The sequence below is a fragment of the Musca autumnalis genome, unplaced genomic scaffold, assembly GCF_047663935.1.
Source record: "Musca autumnalis isolate F117 unplaced genomic scaffold, ASM4766393v1 scaffold_5, whole genome shotgun sequence".
NCBI classification, from domain to species: Eukaryota; Metazoa; Arthropoda; class Insecta; order Diptera; family Muscidae; genus Musca; species Musca autumnalis.
The window spans coordinates 137,713,839-137,731,662 of record NW_027412088.1 but is presented as its reverse complement, the minus strand read 5'-3'; the positions used below and the strand labels follow the sequence as shown (position 1 = coordinate 137,731,662).

General features: G+C 36.5%; 1 protein-coding gene across 50 annotated transcripts in view; it reads left to right on the top strand.

Annotated features, from left to right (window-relative positions):
- The window catches only part of LOC141387809 (uncharacterized), a 171,534-nt gene that overhangs the window by 103,432 nt on the left and 50,278 nt on the right, over positions 1-17,824 (top strand). For 29 of the 50 annotated variants that reach the window (XM_073958103.1, XM_073958096.1, XM_073958089.1 and 26 more), the window contains exons 3-4: positions 5,222-5,700; positions 5,830-5,952. In XM_073958103.1, coding sequence (XP_073814204.1) covers positions 5,275-5,700; positions 5,830-5,952 — 549 coding nt within the window. In that variant the 5' untranslated portion in view covers positions 5,222-5,274. Of the gene's footprint in view, positions 1-5,166; positions 5,701-5,829; positions 5,953-17,824 lie in introns of all 50 variants that reach the window. The other 21 variants (XR_012408646.1, XM_073958057.1, XM_073958104.1 and 18 more) reach the window with 1 other exon arrangement.

The window sequence follows — 17,824 nt, the reverse complement described above, 5'->3', positions numbered from 1 at the left end:
GATCACAAAAATACATGGACAGACGGACAAACGAACCGACATGCATAAATCGACTCAGAAAGTGATTCTATGTATATCCCCAAAAGGAACTATGGGTCTATCTCGTTTCCTTTTGCATGTTACATATAAAAAAAAAACAAAAAGACAGAAAAGCCCTTACCACAATGTGGTGTAGGGTACAATGACACATTGGAAACTTAATGTCTGAAGTGTATTCTTTAACTTTCTCTTTGAGCATTAGGCTGTGCGCTGCGTTCTAATGGCAATAATTGGACGATAACAAGTTATACCCTCAGCCTTTAGGCTAGAAAGGGTATATACACTTTCATACGAGCAAAATGTGCCTCATCGAAATAATGGTTTTAGACCCCAAATATGTTTGGACGAAATGTGTTTCAGACAATTTGGAGTCGATTTAGCAATGTCCGTCCGTCTGTCTGGTGCACACGATAACTCTTAAATGGATGAGCCGATTTGGTTCAAAATATACTATAGTAATATTTTGTCCAAACATAGTCTAAGTTCGAAGATGGCCCATATCGGTCTACTCCTTCAGGTACCTCCCCCACAAAAGTTCGAAAATGTTCGGAAAGTTTGTGCGCACGATAACTCTTGAAGGGAGTAACCGATTTGGTCCATACATTGCACATCGTGAAATGTGTACCAGACTTAGATAAGGTTTCAATATGGAGTTAATCGGTCAACTCCTTCGGGTACCTCCCACCCAAAATTTCGGAAAAGTTCAGTTTAGGACATGCTCTCGAATCGCATTGATTTTTGTTGTAGCAACTTATATTCACTGCCCCCCATACGACGGTACAAGTTTCAGCAGGGGCAAGTCGACACTTCCTGAGAAAATAGCCTGAAAGGTGCAGAAAAAACCCTATGACACCGTGTGTAGTGGTTGGAGCGTAAGATCGAACGGATCTGCCGTTTCGGTCCAAAATGTGAACTTCGTAATATTTTGTGCAAACTTAGTTTAAGTTAGAAGATAAGCCATATCGGTCCACTCCTTCAGGTACCTCCCCCACAAAAGTTCAAAAAAGTTCGGAAAAATTGTGCGTACGATAACTCTTGATGGGAGTGACAGATTTGATCCATACTTTACACATCCTAATATATCTACCGGGTATAGGTCAGGTTCGAATATGGACTATATTTGTCCACTCCGTCGGGTACCTCCCACACACATTTTTGGATAAATTCACTTTAAGACCTGCTCTCGCATCACTTTGATTTTTGTTGAAGCAACTTGCATTCGCTGCCTCAATTACGACAGTAAAAGTTTTTTCAAGCCCAGCAAAATAAATTGGAAGTAGTGCAATGTGGACTAGTTCTGTCACGGCATGTTTTGATGCAGTTCAACTGGAGTCGTGAAAAAGGCACTCCAGTCCTCACATTTTAACCGCATTTGGATGCAATCCAAAGAATCACATCCACTTGTCACATTTTAACAACATCCGGATGCAGTTCAACGGAGTCGTGAAAAAGGCACTCCAATTCCTCACAATTTAACAGCATCCGGATGCAGTCCAAACGGAGTCGTGAAAAAGGCGCTCCGTTCGCTACATTTTATTAGCAGTTGTTAGAGATCCCTATATGTACATAAATCAGATTGTACATCTCTACAGGCAGCGGCTTTCATTTTCCAAAAAGAGATAAGCGTGTTAACATGTCCAAACATTTGTTAATACAAACTAAATAATATTTAATATTTAAATAATATTTAATTTGTGAACATTTTTCCGGCAACTCACCAGAAGAAAATTTCCGAATGGAGTGCTGTTGGAGTACGTGTCGAAATCTTAACTGGTGATGGGAAGACAACCCATTTAGCAAATGAAGCAAAAACAGTTCAGCTTGGAACCAATGCAAGCGGAGGAAACACGCATGTTTGCGATTGAATTCAATGGAGAATTTTCATAATTTGTGTTAATGTAATAAAGTTCTTAATATTTTTGTTTTGCACAAATAATAAATGCATTTTATTTGTTCTGGCATATTTTGTAATGGCTTGCACAATTTCCGCAGAATGCCTGTACCAAACACGTGCTTTGGACTGCCTCCTATTCTACCCCAAAGGGTTAGTTAAAATGCAATGCCAAAGGGTCAGTTAAAATGCAGTGCCAGAGGGTCAGTTAAAATGCAGTGCAAAAGGGTTAGTTAAAATGCAATGCCAAAGGGTCAGTTAAAATGCAGTGCCAAAGGGTTAGTTAAAATGCAGTGCTTTGGAGTGCATCTTTCAGTAGTCACGCTCTTGTAAAAATCATCAGTGAAAATGCATAATTTGATGCACATCCAGATCACTTGTACATATCATTTAACTGCATCTTTGGAGGCTAACATTTTGCTGGGAGGGCTAGTCCATACATCTCGAGAAAAAAGCCCGAAAGTTGTAAAAACCGTCTATGGCACCATATGTGGTGACTGGAGAGCTCGAACCGAACACTGCGTTCGTCCACACTTTGGATATCGTAATATTTCTTCGAATATTAAATGAAATTCGAAGGTGGAAGAAGTGGACCTTCCGATACCTCCCCCACAAAAGTTCGAAAATATTCGCTAAAATGGTACTCTAAATATTGTCGAAACTCAGTTTAAAAAAATCCTCGCAAATTTTTGCGCTTTAATCCTATCCAAATTATTTTGAAGCATCCAAAACTTCGTTTGTTTTACAAAACACACTAGCCATTTCAAATTCTGAATATTGTTAAAATAACAGAATGCTCTGGCTGGTTCATACCAGATAACTTAAGGCTGACTGAACGAAAATAATTACACTCCATATGACTAAATAATATTAAGTTACACGCAATTTAAATTTCTTCGAACTTATAAGTAAAATGTATTATAGTATACAAACCTATATACTTGATCAGTATAAAATTTTAAGCCGATACAACCATGTCCGTCTGTAACTCCTTCGGCCTGTTGAAATCAAGATACAGCTTGCAGTATTTAAGATTGAGCTTTATAATTTCGTATAGACGTTTCTATTACTCAAACATACTGATATTGTAAACATACTGATATTGTAAAAACGACCAACATTTCAAAAAACGTTCAAAAATGTGCAACTTAAGCCAGCTTTCGGATCATTTGAAATTGTTAAAGCTGTTAATCCTCGTAAATCGGAAAAAGTTCGCGGTTAATTTTTAAAGTTTATTTGGGATAATTTTTATGTTTCTTATTACGAGATAATGGCCCGAAAGTTCCCAAACATATACAGCTATTAACCAAAATGATGTTTCTTTACACCCCAAACCTTATGGCTGAAGCCGTTGGCTTAAAGCCAAACAGTTTCACTTATCTGGCTGAATTGCGCGCGTCGTAAATATAGAAGGGATTAATCGATTTGGTGTAAACATTTGTATACCCTCCACCATAGTATGGATAATGGCCCGAAAGTTCCCAAACATATACAGCTATTAACCAAAATGATGTTTCTTTACACCCCAAACCTTATGGCTGAAGACGTTGGCTTAAAGCCAAACAGTTTCACTTATCTGGCTGACTTGCGCGCGTCGTAAATATAGAAGTGATTAATCGATTTGGTGTAAACATTTGTATACCCTCCACCATAGTATGGAGGGTATAATTAAATTTCTAATACCGTTTGTAACACATCGAAATATTCGTCGGAGACTCTATAAGGTATTCTTGATCACCATACAATTCTAAGTCGAAATAACCATGTCCGTCTATCCATCGGTAACTCTCGATTTTCGGTATTTTGAAGGTTTTAGCCTAATTATCCCACAGAAATGGCTAAAATTTGGTGCTTAGACTTAGTGGGGTGCATACAACTTTCCACCCAAAATTTGTCGATATAGGTCCACGTCTTCATATAGCCTCCACAAAACGGTACCTCCCGATTTTCGGTATTTTTAAGGTTGTAGCCTCCACATGCTTTCAAGGAATTACTAATTGTTCATATTTATTTCATTACAGTGGTGGTGGAGGGCATAAAAAGTTCGGTCCGGCCGAACTTCACGCCGTTCTTATATAATATTTTTTTCCAAACTTAGCTCAAGTTAGAGGATGGAACATTCTAGTCCACGTTTTTGGTATAGCTGTCACATAACGGTAACATCGGATTTGACGTATTTTGAAGGGTTTTTAGATTGTTTTAGGCACGCTTTCTAACCGAATCAGGTGTTTATGGACAAGATATATCTCAATCGAATTTAATGGCAAAAGTCCACATTTATTCGCAACGTCCACAATTGTCAAGATATTCCCTTGAAAAGTCCCTATAAGACCTACATATATATTTTCGGCAAATTCATACTTGCCGAGAAAATAATTTAAATTTAAATAATTTTTGTAATTTTGTTTTTTTTTTCGAAATATTCTGGCTTAGTCCCATTGTTGTTGTTCTAATATTTTACAACAACTAATTTATTGGTGGAGAAAATTTGTTTCCATAATTTCGATTCTCGCCACAGAAACTCGTCAGTTCCCTTGTTTCTTGTTTGTGAATATTCTCAACAATAATGGGATTAGGCCAGACAAAAACGCCACCAATGATCTAATTGAAGACACTGGCACGGTTATGTAACAAACTATAACAAACAGACCAACAAAATTTTGTTATGTTGTCTTCATTGTAATTCAACAAGGACACATAACAGTGAAGAAGGTTTGTCTTGTTTTGCAAACACTTTCGTTAGAGAAATTTTACCAGTTCATTGTTGTGGCTAAAAATCGAATTCGTTTCACAAAAAAAATTAATTTTTGGGCATACCCTAAGTGAATTGGGAATTAAATCGCCATATCCTTTTATTCGTTTAAACTTCATGTTAGCCGATTGCCTTTAATGATGACGGCAGTACGTTGATGTCAAAGAAAACGAAATAGTGTTCTTTATCTCCGCTTAGAGGTTGTGCTAGAATTGATAAATAATTATTGATAAAGTCTTTTTGTACAAAACAATGATGATTTTTCTCGATAACTTTTGCCCAGTCCTTGATCATTTTCAGTTTTATTTTCAAATGTATACAAATGTTTATTAGGGTATGACTCCTACTAAAACCTGTTTTACTTATTTTACGATGTTTCCTACACATAGAAATTTTAGGTTTATATTGTAAATGTATTATTATTATTAAATACATATTGCCAAAAACTAACTAAATATATCATTGCTTCTCTCTCTATTTTCAGATATGATGCATCAAACATCTTAAACATCCTGCGTGTTAAATTATTATGGATTTAGCCGATCAAATCGATGATTATATTTGTACATTTGAAGGTCTTGGTGATATAACAATGGATTCATTAGCTATGTTCATATTTATATGGGCCGTATTGGCTCTCTTCTTAGTATGGCTGTGTAAATTTTTATACCAAAAATATATGGTTAAAGATAAGCCGGTTAGCGCCAGTAACAGTCGACAGAGCAGTGTTGCTCCCGGTGCTGGTGGAGTAAAAACTGAAAAGCGTTTATCGGAACCCCGTGACATATTGGCGAGTAAAAGTGAAATTAAAGATTTACTCAGTAAACCATCGGCGGGTGGTGCTGTTGGTGGTCGTGGACGTACACCAGGCCCCGGTGGTATTGGTGGTGTTGGTGGTAGCATGGGTATGGGCAGTTCGGGTGCACGCCGTCGTGTGGTACGTCAAAGTTCGACTGGACCAGAAAATCGTAAGAAGCGTTATGTGCCACCACCATCAAATGTTGTTGGACCAGAAACAGTGAGTATTTATTAACATTTTTTTAATTTTATAGATTCATTTTGTGAAATTAAAATTTTAAATGAACTTCTTATTGAAAAATTAAATTTTCTGGTTTTGTTCATTTTGATTTATCTCTTTCTTTCTTAGACTTCTGTAACCTGGACCAGTCAAGTTTTCCGTTGGCTCTACAGCGATCTGGTTATTGTCAATGAATTACTTATGTCCTGGGTTATTGCCTTGAATGATACACTGCGCAAAAATACAGATGAGGTAAGTAGAATCGCCTTTTCTAACAATTATGCTTCGAATTAATGGAATAGAAGGTTTTCTATTTAAAAGAGGTTCCACCTATAGAATACAACAAACAAAATTTGCTCATATTTTATTCTACATTTTATTACCCATATAAAATCGGCCAACCATGCTGGCCGGAAACATTTATAATATACAGTGGACATTATATTGTCATAAACCTGTCCTACAGGTCTTTCAAACAAACATATTAATGACATCATTATTAATTCAAATAAAGGCCATAATTTTAAAAAGTGTGATATCATCTGCTTTTGTGCAAAAAAAAAATAAAATTAAATAAAATAAAGTTCAATAAATTGAGATTTTTCATCGTCAATAATCTAATGATGTCATATTAATATGAAGTCTCTATCTACCTCAGTATTGACACCAAAATTCCGAACTTTGTTTACGAACTGCCAATGTAATGTTAATTAACAGCAGCGTCATTCATTGAACGAACAAATGTCCATCATCAACATCTGTGATTGCGACTTCTCTTTGTCCCTTGCTTCCTTCCTTACTTTCTTAGATTCATTTTCTCAACAAATTTTCTCATTCTTTATGCATTTTTAATAAACAATTAAATCATAGCTATTCATTTGATTTCTATTTCTATACTCAGACAGTGATGAATATGTAAAATATTTTACGATTGCACAGAAGTAGCAAAAAAAAAACAAGAAAAAATATATATTTCTCTAAAACAATGTCTGTTGTATGCACATTTCTACAAGGAAAAAATTGTTTATTGTTTTCAACTGGCGCAATTGTATTGTGGTTTCATTGGATTTAAAACTGAAGGTGGATTTGGATTCTAGAGGTGACTCTGCGAAGAAAGATAGATTACCTTTACCATATAGTATTTTAAACAGGATGGAATTGTGACATTGTTGTCATCTATTCTCTCATCAATATTACTTAAATTCTCTCTAAATTTTACACATCCCTTGGTCAGTTGTAGCTATTGAAATACGTAAATTTATTTTTAAGCCGAAATCGACAATCCTAAACTTTGCTTTCAATGATAGTCTCCAATTTTTTCTACCAACGCGTTCTTCCATTGGCCGGCCCCTTCAACAAAATTATCTAAAATCGATCATAATGCCGAATTTAATCGTCAAATCATCCTTTAGGCCACAAAGTGGACTTTGAAAGAAAACGCCGAAAGGTACAAAACTTAACTTTTGCTTTCGAATTAAATATCAGTTGGCTTTGGCGATAGAGATGTACCCTCAGTTTGTAACATCTATATTAATAAAAGAGTAAAGTGATTGACTGACTGACTGACTGACTTAATGATTCATCAACGCCCAGACGAAACGACTGAAGCTAGAATCTTGAAATTTTGGGTGTGGATCACATTTGGTCCGAAGGGGTCAGATAAGGCTGGGTTTTTGGAAATTCGAACTGGAAGGGTACGAAAAGTACTAAAAGGTACTAAATATGGTACCGTTTGTATTTGGCGAACCGGTAGAGCTAGAACTTTGAAATTTGGAATGAAGGTCACTGATGGAGTGTAGGAAAGATGTGCTAAAAGGTTTTTAGAAATTCGAACTATAAGTGTACGAAAAGTACTAAAGTGTACTAAATTTGGTGCCAATTCGTATTTTGTGAACGGATAAAGGTTAAAAGTTGAAATTTGGTGTGAGAATCAAGGTTAAAAGGTACGGTTGACATAAGGAGGTGGCTTAGGAAAAGTGTACACATGTGTACGAAAAGTACTAAATGGTACTAAATTTGGTACAATTATGATTTTTGCGAACGGATAGAGCTGGAATCCTGAAATTTTGAATTAAGGCTACGGATAGTAGGATGTACGTATTTTTGAAAATTAGTACTTATGGGTACGAAAAGTACTAAATTGTACTAAATTTGGTACACTTATGATTTGGACGAACGGATAGAGCTGGAATCCTGAAATTTGTAACTAAGGCTACTGTTGGAGAGTAAAATGGATGTCGTTTTTAAAATTCGTACTTATGGGTACGAAAAGTACTAAATGGTACTAAATTTGGTACAATTTGGATTTAGGTTGAACGGATAGAGCTGGAATACAGAAATTTTGAATTAATGCTACAGTTGGAGGGTAGAATTGAAGTAGTTTTGAAATTGCGTACTTATGGGTACGAAAAGTACTAAATGGTACTAAATTTGGTACAATTACGATGTTGGGCGAACGGATAGAGCTGGAATCCTGAAATTTGAATTAAGGCTGCTGTTAGAGATTAGAATGGAAGTAGTTTTGAAAATTCGTACTCATAGGTACGACAAGTACTAAATGGTACTAAATTTTGTACAATTTGGATTTAAGTTGAACCGATAGACCTCAAATCCTGAAATTGTGAACTAAGGCTACAGTTGACGGGTAGAATGGAAGTACTTTAGAAAATTCGTACTTATGTGTACGAAAAGTACTAAATTTGGTACAATTTGGATTTAGGTTGAACGGATAGAGCTGGAATCCCGAAATTTTTAAATAATACTACAGTTAGAGGGTAGAATGGAAGTAGTTTTGAAAATTCGTACTTATGGGTACGAAAAGTACTAAATGGTACTAAATTTGGAATAATTACGATTTGGGCGAACGGATGGAGCTAGAATCCTGAACTAAGGCTACTGTTGGAGAGTAGAACGGAAGTAGTTTTGAAAATTCGTACTTATGGGTACGAAAAGTACCAAATGATACTAAATTTTGTACAATTATGATTTGGGCGAACGTATAGAGCTGGAATCTTGAAATTTGAATTAAGACTAATGTTAGAGAGTAGAATGGAAGTAGTTTTGAAAATTCGTACTTATGGGTACGAAAAGTACTAAATGGTACTAAATTTGGTACATTTACGATGTTGGGCGAACGGATAGAGCTGGAATCCTGAAGTTTGAATTAAGGCTGCTGTTAGAGATTAGAATGGAAGTAGTTTTGAAAATTCGTACTCATGGGTACGACAAGTACTAAATGGTACTAAATTTTGTACAATTTGGATTTAAGTTGAACCGATAGACCTGGAATCCTGAAATTGTGAATTAAGGCTACAGTTGAATGGTAGAATGGAAGTAGTTTTGAAAATTCGTACTTATGGGGACGAAAAGTACCAAATGATTCTAAATTTGGTACAATTACGATTTGGGCGAACGGATAGAGCTGGGATCCTGAAATTTGAATTAGAGAGTAGAATGGAATCAGTTTTGAAAATTCGTACTTATCGGTACGACAGGTACAAAATGGTACTAAATTTTGTACAATTTGGATTTAGGTTGAGCGGATAGAGCTGGAATCCTGAAATTTTGAATTAAGGCTGCAGGTTGAGAGTAGAACGGAAGTAGTTTTCAGACTTCGTACTTATGGGTACGAAAAGTACTAAATGATACTAAATTTGGTACAGTGGGTATTTGGGGGAACGGATAGAGCTGGAATCCTGGAATTTGGTAAGACTAAGATTGGAGTGTAGGATTGAGACATGGAGGTAGTCTTTGAAATTCATACTTATGGCCACGAAATATACCAAATGGTACAATTTTAGTGTACCGATGGCGCTGGAATCCTGTTTTTTGGAATTTAGGTTACTGGTGAAGTGAAGGATTGAGGTAGTTTTGGAAAATCGTACTATTGGGTCTAGGAACAGTGCCGGAATCTGCATTTTTTGAATTTAGTGTGAGTACTGGTGTACAATGTTGGTGTAGCTGTTAACATGTAAGGGTGAGATACGGCTGATCTTTTTGAAAATCGAACTAAAGCGGTACGAACAGTACTAAAATAACAATAAATATTGATTAAAATTGGTATAAGTACAATAAAATCTTCAGTGTTCGCCATTTTCATATTATATATTGTTTATTTGTTTTTTATATCCTTTCCGCATACGAAGTAGCGGGCACTTTGCTAGTAAAAAATATAAGCATACACAGAAAAAATGAACAACGATTTGATAAACAAATTCAAATATTCAATTTAATTTTGATTGATTTTTTGGCGATAAACGAATTGTCATATTTACAAATGTGTTTATCAAACCTTTCCCCAAATATTTTCAGTTTTTTGAGGTGCTGTTTTTGTTCACGTAGTTATTTATTAAAAACATAATAACTTTTATTTCATCGTCTTTCAACAATTTAGTTAATTACAAAATACCAATTTTGATAAAGCTGTTTATCGGAAAAGTTTTTTCTGTGTACCTAAGATAGGCTGCTTCTCCGAAAACAAATCTTGTTTTACAAAAATTATTTATATAGTGGGTTTTTAAATTTTGTGAAAATTTTTTTGGAACTAGCAACTTGTTGAAGAAATATAGGACTTTCAGGAAGTTTGGGCATATTTCCAGTCTGTAGAGAACTCGAAAAACAAACGAATTAGAGCTGACTCGGTTTCAAATCAGGCTAATTGAGGCTGCACCAAACTATTGTTCAACTTACAGCTAATTCGGTTGGATATTGATCTATGTCAACATTTTTTGATACGGAAACTTTTGTTTCATTGAAACCCCAAAAATTCCAACCGTCGATGTCATGCTTAAGTGTTCCATACGCCATTTTAGACTTTTTGGAATATAGGAGATTTCAAGGGTTTTCGCGTATGCTCTTTCTGAATTTCCGCTCTAGTTTCGGAGATATCCACGTTTCGGTTCAGGTTCAGGTTCATTAATATTTTAATAATTTACGAATTTTAAAACATATTCCAAAAATCGGAACTTTAATTTTCGATTCAGAAGATTTGCTTCGATAAAAATTCTATTTTTTTAATAATTCTCTGTAACTATTTTATGCCAACAAATGTTCCTCTAACTTCTGTCAAAGATATACATACTATTACTAATAAATCTAGTCAGAAATTCAGTCAGCTCCAAGCAGCTGTGACGGGAAAATTTACCTGAACAGATCTAAATACGTACTTACGCCAACCTGTTTGAGCGTTTGTGGGGGATATACTGGAAGGAGTGGATCGACACAGTCCAGGATCGAATTTGATGTATGTTTTGGAAGAACAATTACAATGTGCAAATTTTTGAACAAATCGGACACTCTCTATCTTTTCGACAGTTATCTTGCCATTTTAGTTGGTGGTTTTGGTTTTTTTGCAACTTTTGGGAAATTATTATAGAAAGTATGCATTTTGGAAAAAATTCAGAACAATCCGAGGCATGTCCTTAAAATACACCTTAACAACAGATTTTAAATGTTTTGCGGAAGGTACCCGAAGGTGCCGATTACTCCCTTCGAGAATTATGGAAATTTTAATTTTTAGCGAAATTGTTTACACTTTTGTGGTGGAGGTGTCAGAAGTAGTGCATCCATATTTATCCAACTTGATATAAATTCGAACTTGATATAAATTTGAACACAATATTACAAGTTACAACGGTTGATCCGTTCGTGAATTATTGTGCGCACTAACCAGGCAGATAGTCGGACGAACAGGGATAAATCGACTTTAGACTTCGTTCAAACATAAAGGGTGTTTTTTTAAGCCCGATAGAACTTGAAATTGTAAAAAATAACACAAAAAATTAAATTGTAATCAATTTTTTTTTTATTCGAAAGATCAATACGTGACATCAACATTTGAAAATGATTTCGGGCATATGGGCACCGCGGCTGTTCTTGACGAAGTGCATTCTGGACGTCCAATTTTGGCCACTTTTTCGAGCACTGCTGGCCGTATGTCACGAATAACACGAACAATGCTGGCCTCCAAGGCATCAATTGTTGCTGGTTTATCAGCATAAACCAGTGACTTCACGTAGCCCCACAGGAAATAATCGAGATTTGTCAAATCGCCTTGGAGGCCAATTGACCTTGGAGGCCAATTGACAGGTCCAATTCTCGAAATCAACTTATCGCCAAATTTTGATTGCAATAAGTCGATGGTTGCGTTCGCCGTATGGCACGTGGCGCCATCCTGTTAAAACCACATCTCCTCCGGATCAATGTCATCCATATTTTCAAACAAAAAATCATTGATCATGGTGCGGTAACGATCTCCATTGACCGTAACTCGAGCTCCGGCCTCATTTTTGAAGAAATAAGGTCCGATGATGCCACCAGCGTGAAAACCGCACCATACGGTGCATTTTTTTGGATGTAATGGAGTCTGTAGGGTCTCTTGTGGATTGGTCTCACTCCATATGCAGAGTATGTGGTACGAAATCTATCCACAGTTCGACAAATGGCTTGTTCAGATGGACGATTATGTACGCCATACAAATGACGAAGTCGTCTATAAGTTGCGCGAATCGACGACTGATTTTCAAAGTAAATTTGGATAATTTCGTAGCGTTGTTCAAGCGTGAGTCTATTCATGATGATTTGTCAGAGTATACTGAAACAAATAAAAAAAGTTTCATCAAAATTTAATTTTGTTGTGTTACTTTTTACAATTTAAAGTTCTATCTAGCTTAAAAAAAAACACCCTTTACATGGGGTCCAAAAACTATTATTTCGATGAGACACATTTTAAAGCGTATCAAAGTGTAATACGCTCGCTGACCCAAAGGCCGAGGGTATAAATTTGATAAAATTTGATTTTATTATTTACATTTTTCTAGGAGACTTTAGGTTAAATTTACTCGTCCTCGAAAGTCTACTTGGTAAAAGTAGAGATGGAGAAAAAATAAATTGTCCTTAATATTCCTAACGTACTTGCATTGTTTTTATTCTAAAGAGAACGTTTTGTTTCATAAGTCGAACTAAGAATAGATTTCCTAACGCACCGATCTTCTCCAATTTTGAGTGCCATGTTTTGTGACATCATTTTTGCATCGGGGTTTTTGACCTTCCCTTGGGGCGTATATTGTCAAATGGCTCGTATTCATATACCTTTCTGGCAGGGGCCTCTTTATCCATACCCAGCCAACGCAATCGTTGTAGCTAGATATATTTTACCATGTCGATGTCAGTCGGCTTGTACAGCTCGAGGTTCATACGACCCCGGTATTCACCGTCAACGCATATTGGCCTATAAATCTTTCGAAGAATTTTTCTGTTAAACAAATCAAGTTCTGCGTGACCTGCTTTTGCAAGTACAAATGCTTTGGATCCATATATAAGTACGGGTACTATCAGTGTCTGGTAGAGTGTAATATTTGTTCGACGAGGGGTGTTTGTTTTCTTTTTTTTTTAACTGTTTACTTAAAACAAAGTTGGTCAATACTATCCTTATTTTTATTTCAAAACCGATGTTGTTGGTTTTATTTATTGCGGTGCCGAGGTAAATAAAATCTTTAATTACTTCAAAATTTTATTTTTCAACGTCTTGTCTCCTTTCTTGTGCACACGTCATAGCAGACCGAGGTTCCAATCGTTGCTTTCCTCCCATCAGATCCTGCTGCCTTATTGTTCTTCAGTCGATTAATTGCTGTCATGATCTCACTTTGGCTATGTGGTAAACACTCAATGCCGTCGATTGGGATTGTATCTGTATCCACAGTACGATCCACAGTATTTCTATCAGTTACCAGGTTCCCGTCTTCATCTTTACAGAAGAATAAGCCTGCCGTGCCGAGTTTCTCACGCTTCCGTGTATCCTGTTCTTTCTTCTGAAAATACGATTTTCCTCTTCTCCCGATATTTTCCCTAGGCGCTTTGTGTTGCTACTAACTGCAGGGCTGCTCTGTATGTCGCGTTCTTCTCTTCAGTAGCCTTACAGCACTGCTGGTCGTACCTAGGATTTTTAGGTGGGGGTTTTTGGTACAGATTTTGCAGCAGTTTGAAGAGAGTGGAATATTCATTGCCATTGCACTTCCACATTATAGGGACAAAGATTGACATCTTCCAGCATATGGTTAAGTTGAGCTTAGTAGGCTTGTGCTATCTGCAGATTTTTGACATCTAACTTCCGTCCTTATTAAATTGCACTTCTGTCGCAACAGTCAGACGAGTACATACCTTGGCTGCTACAAGGAAATGGTCCGAATCGATGTTTGCCCCTCGAATCGGTCGGACATCAAACACAAGAGAGTGGAATATTCATTGCCATTGCACTTCCACATTATAGGGACAAAGATTGACATCTTCCAGCATATGGTTAAGTTGAGCTTAGTAGGCTTGTGCTATCTGCAGCTTTTCGACATCCAACTTCCGTCCTTATTAAATTGCACTTCTGCCGCAACAGTAAGACGAGTACGTACCTTGGCTGCTACAAGGAAATGGTCCGAATCGATGTTTGCCCCTCAAATCGGTCGGACATCAAACACACTGGAAAAAAATTTTTCCGTCTATCACAACACAACAATGATCGATCTGGTTTCTGGTTTTCCCATCTGGGGGCATCCACGTGGCCTCATATATGTCGAGGTGTTGGAACCTGGTGCTGGTTACGTCATGTTAAGTCATGAAGGCTGAACTTGCCGACCGTGGGACCCAAGATATTTTCCCTCCCATTTTTTAGCATTAAAATCTGCTAGAACAATCTTAATATCATGGCCGGGGCAGCGGTCATATGCTCTCTCTAGGAGCTAATAGAATACATCCTTTGTCTGTTTATCTTTCTCTTCGGTCGGGGCATGGGCGGAGATGAGACTGATGTCAAAAAACGTTGTTTTTATACGGATTGCGGCAATTCTCTCATCAACTGGAGTGAAACTTGAGACGAGATTTTTAAGCCTCAAAGTTGCCATAAATGCAACACCTAGCTCATATTTCGCTTCATGGCAGCTAAATTACAGTGCGTAATCGTTTGTGATCTTTGCGTCTACCCGATTCCATCGCACTTCCGTTAATGATATATCGGCTTTATACTTATCAAGTACATCCTCCAGTACGCAAACTGTACCTGCTCTGCAAAAAAAAAATCTTGACATTCCAGGCGCAGATTCGCCGATCATGGTCCTTGAGATCGTTTGAGAGCGTCGTCAACATTAGAGGGGTGTGTTTTTTTCGTAGTTGGCGGTCTTTTGACGGGGTGAGTTACTAGCCCAACCCAAATTTTTATTTTTTCTTATGGGGGAACGCGCGCCACGTGTTAGCTCATTACCTTTAAGGTGACACCAAGGAGAGATCAGCGTCCACTTGGGATGAAAGAGGGACCAGGATAAATCCTGGGCTTTGCCATGTTCAAACCGATCAGGACCGTTGCTTGGTATCATTCATCCCCTACGTCAATAATGTTTCTTTATCTGCACCCCAAGTGCTACCGACTAGGGATTTGACAACGACGTCGACATACTGTTGAATGTGACGCCTAGAATATTTAGGTAGTTAGTCGGAATTCTGTTACCATCGTCCCGGAAATACAGTTCTGTGCTCATCTCTTGCTTATTCCTCGCGTGGAAAATGGTGGTAATGCGGTGAGTGTTCAACCAGGTCTTTTAAACATCTCAACTTAAAAAATTGTCGGTGTGAATGCAGCTCTGCCATACATACCTGGTCTCAGTTCAATTCAGCAATTAATTCTTTATATGTCTCCCGGAATTGCACCCTTCCGTAAAGGAAGGATATTCATTTCCTCACTGGGGTCAACAAAGCATTAGGCACCTTCTCCTTGCCTTTATTTTGTAAAGGCGTCTTAGAACTGAGGTCCGTGAGAATCTGAGAGTAGTCAATGTCATGTCGTCGACATATCACCTCCATAATCCATGTGGTTTAGAGTGTGCTTTTGATAGATCAAGCGTTACCCGAACTAATCTATAACGTAGACCGTTCTGGTTGAGTCCTCAACTAAGGCAGATATGTCGGAACTTGGGTATGAGTATTTTTACAATCAACTAAATGGAGATTGGGTTATATGAATATAGTCGAATATTGGACTTGAGCAATTTTTGTCATGGGAATAAAGCATTATGTTACTGGCAAAAAAACCCTTCTGTATGTTTTGTGCAAAAATGTGAGTCTTCCGAATCATTGAAAAAAACTATAGTCATGATATTTGAGTACCAATATTCTACTCTACTCAATGTCACAGTGCCTAACCATATTCAGATTCAATTCATGTTCACACTCATTGTTTCTTCTTTTTGTGTTGTCGCCTTTAGCTCACGGTTCGCTAGTTATCAATTTGTATCAATAGACTTGATGTCGTCGTTGGTGTTTGTGTCTGAGTGTGCCATTTCTCTTTGAAATTTACGCGGTATTCAAATGTTATTACAATAGGAACGGTCGTAAAGTGGTTACAGCTATGCATCATAAACTGAGCGCCACCCAGTTCACATAAATGATGTCAATGTCAATCAGTCAGTCAGCCAGTTAGTGAAAGTTTGTAGTTCATTCCAAAACAATTACTCGTCATTCATTACTCACATGGTATCTTTTCTGATTCTCCCTGCCATATGTTACTGGCTGACCACTTATTGGGGATGTTAATATGCGGCTACTTGATTGTTCAAATTGACACTTGTTAATTATTATTATTACAGGGAATTTGACCCAACATTGTTTAGGTATGGTTTAAACAGGTTTGTTCCATTTGGAATTTTTTTCGCATAAATTTGTTACTTACTTATTTGGCATTTCCCCGCAATATGTTTTTATTTCAGTTTTTTGATTGCTCCATACTTAGACATGTATAAAATAAAACCACAGAAAAAGCTTCCAATCAGAAACAATGTTTGCAATAATTAGAAACTAGATTTTTAAATTTTAAACCACAATTTTATAAAATCATTGGCGTAGCCTTTAAGAATTTTTGGGTGACTGAAATTCTTCTAACATAATATCACATTTGAAAAAAATTTTCGTGAAACAAATTTCTAAGTACCGTGAAGGAGGGTACTTTAACGTGGACGTTTAGTCTTCTGTTTCGAATTACTTTCTAGGTGCAGCATCAGCATCTATTTTCACTTAGCCAGTTTAACATTTGCTATTTTATATGTTTTGGATCCGAAGCTTAGAGCTGCCTTCTGAATCGCATCACATACATATGTATGTCAGAATATCTGTCCATCTAGTTCAGATTGAGTCAGATTCAGATACCGCTCCCAGTAGATTTTACACTTAAACCACACAAATATGACACAATTCATGTAAAAAGCTTAAATTACGTAAGAATTTCTTTCCGTGTTTCAAAAACTTCATAATTTATAATGATAAATTATTAAGCCTATTATTTAAACTTAAAAAAAAAAAAGTGTGAGATAAATTTACATAAAATTTTAATATTTCTTTTCAAAAGCATGTATATAATGAGACAATAAAATATTTATGTTTACGCGTATGTATGTAAATTCTTTTATGTATGTTAATTTTTTATCAATAAATCTTTTATTAGCTTGGCAATGTATTGAGTTGAATGAGAAATGACGTCTCTTGTTTGTTATTTAAAAACATGTGTTGTTTTTGTTGGGTTGCGGTCAAATTACGACCTTGGCCTTAGCATTGAAAACGAAAAGCTGGAAACGTTTTTTGTATATTTAATTTTTGAATATGTTTCTCAGTCGGCCGACTCACGTTTGTCGAAAAAGGGAAGTAGCCTTAAATACGTGATTGAGCGTTGAAGTATTGAAATTTATTGTAAGGTTTCTGATGTCAATAGAATTTGGTTAAGAAGTTATATTTGTAATAAAGAAGTAAAGACAAAACCTCGCGCTACCACGAGATGAACTGTTACATTAAATTGGACAGAAAATCAAAATGATATAATCCGTTTAGAAAATATGGGTACAAACTTAATCCTCTCATGACTGCTATAGTAATGTTCCAGAACTAAAAGGTTAAAAAAATCTGTACTACTTTCGTTCCTTTTGCGTTCCCTTACACCAAAACACATCACACTTTATAAGGGAGTCATTCGCCACTTTTTAGACTTATGCAACAATATTCATTTAATAAAGTACGGGAACAGACCGTATATATAAACCTACTTAATATACATATCCCCATTATTATAAGTCTTCTTTTGCTAAATTATAGGTTTTACGGA